Source organism: Athene noctua, chromosome 12 (assembly GCF_965140245.1).
Source record: "Athene noctua chromosome 12, bAthNoc1.hap1.1, whole genome shotgun sequence".
Lineage (NCBI taxonomy): Eukaryota > Metazoa > Chordata > Aves > Strigiformes > Strigidae > Athene > Athene noctua.
Genome location: NC_134048.1, coordinates 19364186 through 19376194, shown reverse-complemented (window position 1 = coordinate 19376194; position 12009 = coordinate 19364186). Strand labels below are relative to the sequence as shown.

General features: G+C 42.1%; 1 protein-coding gene across 2 annotated transcripts; it reads right to left on the bottom strand.

The window, feature by feature from the left end:
* Positions 1-1149: 1149 nt before the first annotated feature.
* Positions 1150-11821, bottom strand: NME5 (NME/NM23 family member 5). 2 transcript variants are annotated; one of them, XM_074915915.1, is made up of 6 exons: positions 11718-11821; positions 9659-9826; positions 7559-7764; positions 7050-7150; positions 5898-6016; positions 1150-2841 (listed from the first exon to the last, which is right to left on the bottom strand). In XM_074915915.1, exons 2-6 carry the CDS (start codon positions 9785-9787, stop codon positions 2755-2757), a joined length of 642 nt encoding a protein of 213 aa, XP_074772016.1. In that variant the 5' UTR covers positions 9788-9826; positions 11718-11821; the 3' UTR covers positions 1150-2754. The 2 variants fall into 2 exon arrangements, with proteins under 2 accessions (XP_074772016.1, XP_074772017.1); XM_074915916.1 differs by lacking the exon at positions 1150-2841 and adding an exon at positions 5312-5390.
* Positions 11822-12009: the final 188 nt, after the last annotated feature.

The window sequence follows — 12009 nt, the reverse complement described above, 5'->3', positions numbered from 1 at the left end:
TTTTTTTTTTTCTTGAAGTTGCTGAATGGAAATCCTAAGCTCTGAACAGCAACTCATTTCTGAAGCTCGGCGTGCTGGAATGCTCTGACTTCTGCAGGCCATGGGGAACTGGCTTTGATTGAGGTTTCTGCCGTCTTTAAAGCATGTGCAAGGTTCCTGGCAGTTTAACGGCTCTGAAAGATAATAAATCCCTTATGACACAGGAAGGCTGAACAACCATATGCTTCAGACTAGCTCAATCTGTATAGTTCCAAGAATAACTTCCAGTGCAGGTGATAGCAAGCATACGATAAGCAAAGTTCCAGGAGAAAGTCCATTGAAAAAACAGAATTATGGGAAACAGACTGAACTGCTGGTTTTATGGACATAGCTCTATTCCAGCACTCAGGCAGTAAAACTAAAATGAACTTCCTCAAAGTTAAAAATACCCAATAAAACTCAATAGGCAAAGTAATTATTTTGACTCGACAGAGGGAAGACAGGTCACTCATTCCCACAGAGAGCAGCTTACCTTGCTGACACCAAATAGTAAGACGTCTTTCAGCTTTTCCAAAGCTACACTTTCTATGATATGGATTTATAACACTAGCCAAACCTATACCACTCTGAGTCAAATAAAAACCTAAAGACCAACAGAAATGTAAGCAGCACGGTCCAACAGCCTCTCCTGTGGTGTCACAGCTCCCCCAGGGGACCAGGCTGTTGTCCATTTTGCATACCCAGGACTGACCTTCTGCCCACATCCTACTTATTGCAGGTTCCTCAAGAACTCAGCTGTGAGATTTGCTGATCAAAACCTGTCCTAGGTGCACAGATACAGTCAGGGTGGCACCCAAGGGATGAAGGTATCTTCTCTCTTTCTACCTTTCCCTTAGAAAAATGGAAGTGAACACCAGTCAGCAATGGAAGGTGTTGGCTCTAATACTAGAGAATACATCTATGATAGACATACACTTGAATGACTGAAATTTTATATTGCATGGGTTATAAAGGTAATTTGCAACATCAGCTACTTTTGCCCTTCCTCCTGGTAACGACCCCTCTCTGTGGAAGTTATTATCTTCTATAGGGACAATATCACACAGGTCTATCACAAAAGCAAAACTGAAAACTCCAGCAGTGACACAAAGTACATATTTATTTTCAAGCAGAATCACATCAAAATAAGTAAGGAAATACCATAGTAACTTATAGAATACAGGACAACGTCTTGTGAATTCACTGGATTTTAGTTTCTGACATCTTCAAAAAAGAAATTTTCAGTTTGGCTGACAGGAAACCACAAAGCACAACTATCCTGTAATTGGAGCAATTAGACATGTATGGGGACAATAATTATAGGCAAAGTAAATTAGTTGTAAACAGAACTGTTTACTGTATTTCTAGCCACCTCATATTTTTTTCTTCATATTTGAGGGCTTGGGCTTGCCTTTTTTTTTTTTCTTCTCTTAAAAGTCTCAAGATTTTTGTCTCAGTACTGTAGGGATCAGTTTTCTAAATGTTTATTCTCTGGGCTGGCAGTAGTGGTTTATTCCAGTGAGATGATAAACAATTAACTTAAAAGTTTAATGTTACAGACAAATGACTTATGTTTCTGGTAATTTCTCAAGTTGGGAGAGCAAGTTTTTTCATGAAACAATTATGAAATTGCTTGTTGCTTAGTATTAGTCAAGCATATTAATATTTCAGAGTTGTGAAAATGAGATTGTTTTCTCCACCCTTGCCAGTCAAACCATAAGATGCAAAGCTTGAAGTGAACAGTGCAAGTACGGCTCTTAAGAAAATTTAAAAATCCTATGCCCCCCCCCCAAACCAGTTCAGTTAATTTAGAAAAGGTAATAGTGCAGGATTGACCCATTGGCTGTGGAATAGCATGGCCCCTAACCCATTCTCTTGAAATTCTCAAGTACAACACATCAAAGTTCAAGGGAAAACAACAATACAAGGAAAACAACAGAAATCAACATACCTTTTAAGAGCAAGAGAACACAGAAGCACCCTTAAGGTGAGCTGTTCCCATTAAGCACCTTTCTTTCAAACAAATGTTGAAAGACAGCATTAGTCCTTGACTAAAATACACCTTCTTGTGGCTTCTAATGAAAATCAAAGACTGATTTATAAACACTGTGTCTTTTGCTACTGAGATGGGAAAGTTACATTCAACGTGCCTTCAAATAAATCCTTCAGATTACATTATTTCAAAATACATCAGGCTCAATCAAGTGAATCATCTTCAAGAGTGACCTCAGTTCGGTGATACAATCAGCAATTAAAATTCTAAAGTTGCTAATATGCCTCCAGTAACTGTTTTCTAAGATACATCCAAGTACCTGCCTTCATAATGGAAATTGTGTCCTCTAAAAAAATGCTGAAACACAGCTCTCAGTTTCACAAAGCACAGGCCAGCTGTATGCCATTTGAGAATCTGCGCTGGTGTAAATAATTTTGTTCTTTCCAGAGAGCCAAACCAAGATAAATGAAGAAAACAGCAGTTAAGTCACACCTGATGGGAATTTTGTCTTTTTTCTAGTCACTTAAATTTATCATGTAATTCTACATTCACTTTGTCAATAGAAAAGCTACTAGAACTATTAAATCCTGGTTAAGTGTAAGGTTATTTATCCCATGAAGACACACGCAGTTATGACAATAACATTTACTTCAGATAATATTGATTACATAGCCAAGAGATACACTGAAAAGGATAATATATATCTGTAACTTAGAATGCTTCAGATGATTTCCACTGAGCTCTCACCCCTGATGCTCTTCTTCAGTGATCTGATGTTGTACCCTAGGTTTATTAGGATTGTGTTCAATCAACCAGTCAGCAAGCCAAATCTGTGGAACAAAAAAACCCAAACATTTTCAGTTTTCTGTCGTTTTCCATTAAGTGTATGGGAGAATATTTAAAAAAATATTTGAAACCTCTGATACATTCTCTCCTACTGTGCTGCGAAACTAACACCTTTCAGAAAAAATGGACATACAAATAATTACTTGGGTTTTCTAAATGTTCTTTTAAATCTTCACAGCTTTTATTGCTTTTGAACAATTCACACTGACCTTCAGAAGACAAATTTTCCCAGCAATGTCTATCTTTGTGTATGTTTAAGAACATTTAAGCCATTCTTCAAATAATCCAGAAAATTCTGTTTTGGAATGAGGCTGTACAATATGCATGAAACTGCTTAATGAGATATTACTCCTGACTACACTTGGAGATACTTTATCTAGTAATCATTCATTAAAAGTGCCAGTCTTCTGCACTGAAATCACCTTACAGTACCTAAAACTTAAAACCAAAACATGGTTAAGTTTTGAAATTAATCTTGTAAATTTTCCAGCAAATTGTACTTAAATAACAATGTGGGAGGTATGCCTCGAGTCCTAACTTCTTCTGCCAATGCCTTGGCCTGGCCTTAGGCAAATTAACCCTTCACCTGGATTTCTCCACTTGTAAAGAGAAGTTTTTACACATCCTTAATTACTTCACAAGGCTGTTGACAATTAGTTTCTGGAATGCTAAGTACAACAAACTTCATACCATACTGTGAAGTGAAAGAAAAGATAGAATAGTAGACCAGAAAGGTAAGCAACACTCTCTTTTTATTACGAGGTACAAAAGGTTGGTTTGCAAAAAAAGAGACAACACGCAGAGCACTACAACAATCCTCACAGGTTAGTCAGCAACAGCAGAACAGTAAGTACTCAAGACAGAAATGGAAAGCAAATAAACAACCCTCCCCCCAAAAAGCCCCAAACACAAAAATCCCTTGGAAAGACCACTTGGGAAAATGAGAAATTTTTAAATCCTTTGAGACTGATAAAATTTATCAGGCTCAAATAAAATTTACTTAGGGAACTGGCTGAAACAACCTTTCTGCTGCTAGTATTTCTGAGTGAACAGATAGTTTCTGATGCCATCTTCAGAAAGGAAAAAACAATGAGAAAGAAAAAAAAAACCCAGAGCCAAATCACCCCAACTTTAGTTCTTCTGCTTCTGGAAGGATATTAGAAAAAAATCATTTCATTCCATCAGTCTCCCTGTAAGTCACCTAGCAGATAACAAATTGAAAAACAATAGCCAACATATATTTCTGAAAAGAAGTTTTATCACATCAACGTTATTTTCCTTCTGTTACAAGGTCACACGTTATGGACAGGGAAGAAGCAACAAATACTGTGTTTTCATTTTGGTAAAACTATTGACACTGCTTCATATAGCTTTATAGCTTTCTTACAAGCAAGGAAGGAAAGTATGGTCTTGAAGTTACTATTAGTTACTACACCACTGGCTAGAAAATTGTACTTAGAATGTAGATATTAACTGGAAGCAAAACCAAAGAAATGTGACTTAGAAGGTAAGAGCTAAAAAGATAGTTTTTAATATAGTGAAAAGATGACTGAAGGGAAAAAAGATGGTAATGCTCTTCAAATATGCTATATGTTGCTGAAAAAAAAAAAAAAAAAGATAGTACATTGTCTCCAATGTCCTCTGGGGATAGTAAAAAGAAAAAAACAAGTAATGGGCTAGAAATTGGGAGTACAGGAGATTTAGGCTAACTTTTAGTGAAAGCTTTTCAACTAAGTGTAATTAAGTAGTGAAACAGATTGCCTAGGGAGACTCTAGATTCTCCATCATGTGGAGTGCTAAAGAACAGTCCAGACAAACTTCCATTAGGAATGGGTAGATACAATTGGTCTGGCCCTGGGCAAAGGGATGGATGAAAAGACTTCTTCATCTCTGTTTTCTAGATTTCTATGGTAACAGTACCAGACATACAGATAAAGTGGACAGGTTATAAAGCTGGAACAATCACAGTACATTTAATCTGACCCCATGTATACCACATAGCTCATAGAAACACCTCTGAATTATTTTGTAGGCCTTTTTTCTGAAATGTATCTTTCAGAAAAATGCAATGTTGATTAAAAACCTGATAATGATGTAGAATCCACCACAACTGCCAGTAAATTGTCACACTGATTAATTATCTGCATTCTTAAAGTACTAGTGTGAACAACTTTGAGCTTTAAGAATACAAAAAACATTTACCATATTTTTCCAGATGAAAGAAAGCTCATTTTGCATAGGGATTGAAAAAGCCCACCACCACAAAAAACAACAGGAAATTAACACTAGTCTTTCCACAAAGAACTGTGATTTGAATGACATCCATAGTTAAAAGGAATATTATGTGAGAGAAGGGCAAGATGCATCAACTTGATAACTAGAAAGGAGTCACAAGAGAAGAATTTTCCGTAGATCAGTTTGACTATTCAAGATAGGTTCCACTCAAAATAATCATAATTCATTTTCCTGGTGAATTGTGGAACAACCCACGTAAATGCTAATCAATGCTGCACAGTCAAAAGAATAGCTTATCCTAAAGAAAGATTTATAATATTCATTTAAATAAACATAACAATGACAAAATACAGACAGCCTTACACTAAGAACTGTATTTTACTCAACTGTGTAACTACTACCAGTGTGATTAACATCTAATTTCATTTAGCATCTATTGTATGAGAGCTATTTCATCTCAAACTCACCTCAGAAACAGTAAAAACTGATATTTAACATTATATGATAGTACCCATTTACCTTTCCGACCATCTGTAACAACTACGTGTTAGAAAGAGTTTTATAGAAGTCACCTAAAAAACCTGTCATTTCATCAAGGCCGATTTCATTTAGTCCTGGCCCTTATTTCATCTGTTAACAAATCAATGCCTCGAAAGGCAAATGCTATCTGATTAGTTCATTAGCTGATCGCTAAAACAGCATAGCTGTTTAACAAAAGAGTAGTTTTCCTATATACAGGGACTTTACTAATATGAAGTAACTGCACCACAAAGCATACAACACAACACAGATACACTGTACGTACCATTGGATCTGCTGGCTTCTCTTTACAGAGCGCAGTGAGCCCTGCTAGTAATGTTGGCTTTACATAAAGGTTCAAGTAATCCCTAGCTCTTAGTCCAGCTGGAATTGGCTCCAAAATCACTGTGAAGAATAACCACAGGTGTTGGAAAGCAGCTTGTGATTGAAAAAAAAGCACTATTTCAAACGTTGTTTATACATGAGCTGCTGTTTTCCTTAATAAGTTAATAATACATAATGGTTTTCATAGCTTCTCCCACAATAAACTGCAAAGAAACTACCTAAACCCCTTTACAACATCCCTGAGGTAATCTTACTAATTATAGCCAATTATGAAAGGGGAAGAAATCAGATCATTTGGGGAAAACCTGTATCCTTGAAGATGCGCTGGGGGCAGGACAGAAACAATATACCCCATGTTTAGTACTTTCTTCTTGTAGTGCAAAGCTGATTTCCGAAGACCCTCAAAATCTCACCTTAAGTCCTGCTTTGTCATTAGGGTGAGGAGAAGAGACATGGTTTACAATGGGTAGGGTTTGTAGGGAAGTGCAATATCTTTTATTAAACAAACTGATACGATTGACAAAACCAGACAGTTTTTTTCTAGCAGTTTCCCTTGCATCTTTCTGTCAAAGAGCAAAGCCATCTTTCAACCGCTAGATCACAAACAGGAAATCCTCTCCCAGTCTTTCCAGGTTCTACGACTCATTTCTCTGGCACTTAACTTTGGAATTGCACTCTTATGTGAGCATCCAGCTGCTGTTGAACAGGAATTACTCAACTTGAGCCCAAGAGAGTGAATCTTCTCATACTAACAGGAGTCCTCGGGGCTGACAGTGCCAGAAGGACATGTCGGAGTGTAACAGTTTCGTATTTCCTCTCATTTACTAGCTTTGTCTGCTCCAATTCCCAGACCACAGAGTTTAAAAAGTAGAAGCAATCCCTGTAACTATAATGGCTCTCCAGATACATTTTGGTATGCCTTTCATACCAGAAAATATCAGCTTACACATAAAAAGACTCACATTCTCATAAAGCAAACAAACCCAACCCTTTCTAAATTCAATTGTATCTAGAGTCTGGACAGAGACAAGTAATAACAGGGAATGATGCTATCCTCCCAAAGATTGGCAATGTATTATTTGCATCATTTTACCTTCTGGAAACATGAATTGAATTTCTCTTTCTGCTGAGGAAATGCTGACACTGCCATGAAGCGCATTCCTCAGATCATCAGTCCCATAGATTGCTCTTAAGCTAAGAACAAGAGAAAAAACTGCTTAGTAGGCAACTGCAAATCCCTTCCAAGTCTCTACAGTCTGAGACCATATAAAAGCAGTATATATGGACTAATTAATAAGGTATTGGCTTGATTTTGTTTTTCAGAAATATATGTAGCTACCTAAAATTTATGTTCATGCACTCAGCATTTCTCCATAAAATGGATGTTACACAGTAAAAAACCAAAGGTGAAAAGCCACGTTACACAAAATTGAAGAGATAACAGGCCACTCCAAATTTGTATTTCTAAACAAACAAACAAAAACACACACACACACACACACAAAAAAAAAAAAAAAAAAAAAAAAAAAAAGGTAAGTTCTGGTCTCAATTAAGAGAAAGACAAAATCCTACTGATTTCACCAAGGCCAATCAGGGAGTTACCTGTGAGGGTGAGTTCTCCTAGCTTTTATGCTGTTTGATGGTCCAAGCAATTCCTTCCAGTAGGAGACTGCACAATGTCTGGCAAGAACCATAGCGACTAAAGGTCCAGAACTCATATAGGCTGTTAAATTAGGAAAAAACACTTTTCCATATTGGTCTGCGTAAAAGTTGCTACATTGCTCTGGGCTTAACTGGAGCTTCCGTTTCTATAAAGTGTAAAAAGAAGAAAAAAAAAAATTAAAAAAAGCTTGCTAAATTAAGATAGCTTGCTACCTCAGATAGGATACAGTCCTCTGCAGCAGTCGTATCTTCAAGCTCAGAAGAGGCATGGAGTAACTTCCCAGACTAATCTGATTCTCCCAGCTCTGATCCTGAGATACAGAGTAACAAAGAGCAAGAGTTTTCTCAGTTAATTAAGCAGATAAACAGGCCACTTGAGTAAGATGTGATTTTAGCCTGTGCACCTACAGCATTTCAGAACTGCTGGGTGACTTTCTGTACTGACAGGGCACCGTACAGAAAAAGAGAAGAGCATTACAAGGGAAGGATTTAATTATTCAGCTGCTGTAGCATAATGTTCTACTTTAAAACAATTTTCTCTTCAGCCCACACCGTTAATTATGCAATTGTTCTACTTTTCATTCTGTACTTATGCTTTATGATTCTCACAATAGCTGCCTAGCCTGCAGGTGACCAGTATTAGGACAAGTTTGGGAGGTTATCAGAAGGCACAGGGCAGTCAAGAAAAGAAAAAAACTTGTTGAAGTGCATTGTTTGGGCCCAAACTTATGCAACGCACGAGTACCACAAATTCACATTTCTAATAACTTTGGTGCCAAGTTGGAGACACCAGAAGATGTTATAAACATCTTGTCATTAAAAAAAAAATAAAAATAAAAAAATCTAATTGATGTCATTTTCTGATAGATTTTGTATAAATAAAACAACCAGAAAGGTAAAGGAGGAAATTAAAAAAAAAAAAACCAACAGCCTATGGAAAAGAGGTATTTACAAGAAAAAAATATTAAATTTCCGGGGGAAAAAAACCACAAAAAACCCTTAGAATTGTATGTAGAAACGCAATCATCGCTCGCTCAGTGTCACAGAGCCGGCGAGCAAGGCCAAGGGCGCTGCCGCGGGGCGGGAGGAGACGGAGGAGGAGGAGGAAGAGGAGGAGGAGGAGGAAGAGGAGGAGGAGGAGGAAGAGGAGGAGGAGCGGGCCCGGGGGGGGCCCGGCCGCCGCCACCGGCAGGCGCGAGCGCGCAGCGCCCCCCAGCGGCCGCCGCGAGGCGCCGCCCCGCCGGGTCCCCCCGGTCCCCCCGGGTCCCCCCGGGCCGGGCCGGGTGTAACGGCGGCCATGAGCGAGGAAACGCGGCCAACAGCCCGGGTACCCCTCGCTCCCAGCGCGCCTCCCATTTTTTTTTTTTTCAAATGTTCTTCTGGAGCAAGTGTATAAAGAGCCCCAGAAGAGAACTGAGCGAAGACGTTTCTTATTAGCTAACAGCAAATTTTCCTCAACGCAATCTCTGCTGAAAAGCCCACTCTAGAGCCTCGCCCAGACAGGGTCTGACACGGGTGCTGAAGGCAACATTCCCATGGCCATCACACCAGCTCCAAAATATAAAAGCCCAAGCTGCCAGGCCTATTTAAATTAAATATTCATCCATATACATTAAAAACAGTGGAAACAAAAAATAAGTCAGACCACAACTAGCCAGCTGTCCAATTCAATTAATTCTCCAAGTATCCACTTGGCAAATGCATGCTCTGTGATACCAGAACGATGCACTTCCCAGCTCTCCAAAGACTTACTGCGAAGAGTCCACGTATCTGCTACATATGTTTGCTGAATCCGAGTTTATTAACAAAGTCTGTCTTTTCCTGTGGTCAGCAAAATAGTCGGGCTGTTCTGTTCCATCCCATTCACCAACAAAATATATGCCTACAGTATCTGGCAGCGGTGGTTGATGACATATGAAAAATATAAATTGCTTTTTTGGATGCACTAGCTTTTAGTTACTGGCTTGACTGCTGAAAGTTAAGATAAATATTATTCTGATTTATAAATGCTGTTACTTTCTCTGGAGCACAGCCTGTTACCTGAATGATCAGGAATCCCGATCGAAGAATGAGATCCTCTATTTCTTCTTCTTTGTCAACAACATCTGGTTTGATGAGGGCCAGAGTTCTTTCCACAAAAATCTGAGGTTCAGGCATTAACATCTGCATCTTGGCTTCTTAAATTAGGAATTCACATGCCCCTTCGTACTGCAATGACACCAGTTTGTGATATTTGGAGTTTGTCTACAGCACAGCCATGTACAGTGACATTTACCGTGTACTCTAGGAATGGAGAGGGTCACCCCCACTTCACAAAATCCACCTGAGATTTTCTCCAGACTAGTAGTCTGTAGTTCACACTCCCATTTTCAGTGCAGTAACATTTTGTGGAAAATAAGCCCACAATTAAATCATAGAATCATAAAATGGTTTGGGTTGGAAAGGACCTTAAAGACCATCCAGTTCCACCCCCCAGCCATGGGCAGGGCCACCTTCCACTAGCCCAGGTCGCCCAAAGCCCCGTCCAACCTGGCCTTGAACCCTTCCAGGGAGGGGACAGCCACAATGTCTCTGGGCAACCTGTGCCAGGGCCTCACCACCCTCACAGCAAAGAATTTCTTCCTTACATCTAATCTCAAGCTTCCCTCTTTCACTTCCTATCTTCTCTTCCTATCCCTACACCCCCTGACAGAGTCCCTCCCCACCTTTCCTGTACCCCCCTTTCAGTACTGGGAGGCCTCTCTAAGGTCTCCCTGGAGCCTTCTCTTCTCCAGCTGAACCCCCCAACTCTCTCAGCCTGTCCTCACAGGGGGGGCTCCAGCCACCCGAGCATCTTCATGGCCTCCTCTGGCCCCACTCAAGCAGGTCCGTGTCCTTCTGATGTTGGTGCCCCCAGAGCTGGACACAACACTGCAGGGGGGTCTCACGAGAGCAGAGCAGAGGGGGAGAATCCCCCCCCCTCACCTTGCTGCCCACCCTGCTCTGGGTGCAGCCCAGGACACGGCTGGCTTCCTGGGCTGTGAGCACACATTGCTGGCTCACAGTTTTCAATCCATTAATACCCTCACGTCCTTTTCCACAGGGCTGCTCTCCATCCACTCATCACCCAGCCTGCAAGTTGTTAGTCATTCATAAAATTTAAACTATTCTACTTCTAATATTTCGCTAAATAACTCAGTGTATGAGAGTTTCATACACTTTGCTATGAGCACGAGCAAGCCAGGCTCACTGCACTCTCACATCCTCCATCCATCAACCCTGCGTTCCAGCAAACCCAAAATCTTTATTCTCATGCATGAAGAATGTGGCGTGGGACTTAGTACTTGGATCTATCCCACCTGTAAGCCTCATGGTATTTCTTAATTTTAGTTAATTCTGATATTTATGGACTCAAGACAAAGTGACAGTTTTCTAACTGAGCAGATCAGGCCATTAGCAAGCTGTTAGGATACAGAATTAGTCTGTGAGTAGCGGAACTACTGCGGGTGGGTTTCGGACAGACTTTTGACCACTTACGACCTTCTTTTTCCCCTTTTCTCTTTGCCTTCACGCTCACAGCCCAAGGCGTTTCTCCATCTGTAGCGGCCATGACACAGGTAGGCAGCCGACTGACCAGCTCGCTGCTAAAACCCCGTATATAATTGCTGAGTTATACCTGCCTTCTTGGTTGGGATGATCTTTTCCGCACGTATTGCTTTGAGACTCCTTGCTGGCTTTAAAATACGGTTGAACAGGCCTGTCCACCAAGGCAGCTGCCACCGCCCGCAGGGGCAGAAAGACGGAAAGGGACGGCCGGGGCTGCCTCCGCCTCGGAACCAGGCTGACCGGGCACATCGCCGGGCGCTCGGAGCAGCCCCCCGCAGCCGGAGCACCCTGCCACGGGCACCGGCGGCCCCGGGGGCCCGGGACTCGGCAGAGAGCGGAGGAAGCGGCTCCCCCGCCCTCCACAAGCCGCTCCCCACCGCCAGACCCGGAGACGGGCTGAGCCCCGCCTGCCCCGAGGGACCCGCCGCCACAGCACCAGCAGCTCCCCCTGCTCCGTCCCCGCCCGGCCCGTCCCCGCCCGGCCCGTCCCCGCCGGCGGCGCCATGCCACTCACCGTCCCGCTCCGCCGCCGTTGCTAGGCGACGGCGGGCCCGGCCGGCCGGGCGGAGCGGCCACAAGATGGCCTCCGCGGCCCTCGCTGTGCGCGGAGCCGGGCGGGGGGAGCAAAGATGGCGGCCGGGGAGCGGCGGGGCGCGGCAGCGGGAGGCCGCTGCCCTCGGAGAGCGCTTCGCAGTCCGGGGCGGCCGCGGCCCCGGGGCAAATACCTGAGGGCCGCATCTGCCTGTGCACGGGCACCTCCTGTGGTACGAGAACAAGGAAGGGAGCGGCGTGATCTGGAGGGGAGC

What these genes read in the sequence shown, in the direction of transcription:
- NME5 (XM_074915915.1), bottom strand. Translation starts at nt 9,787, where the DNA reads ATGCAGATGTTAATGCCTGAACCTCAGATTTTTGTGGAAAGAACTCTG. An exon ending in AGGAGAACTCACCCTCACAG is followed by an intron (nt 7,151 to 7,558) that starts GTAACTCCCTGA and finishes TCTTGTTCTTAG; the next exon opens with CTTAAGAGCAATCTATGGGA. An exon ending in TCAATTCATGTTTCCAGAAG is followed by an intron (nt 6,017 to 7,049) that starts GTAAAATGATGC and finishes TATTCTTCACAG; the next exon opens with TGATTTTGGAGCCAATTCCA.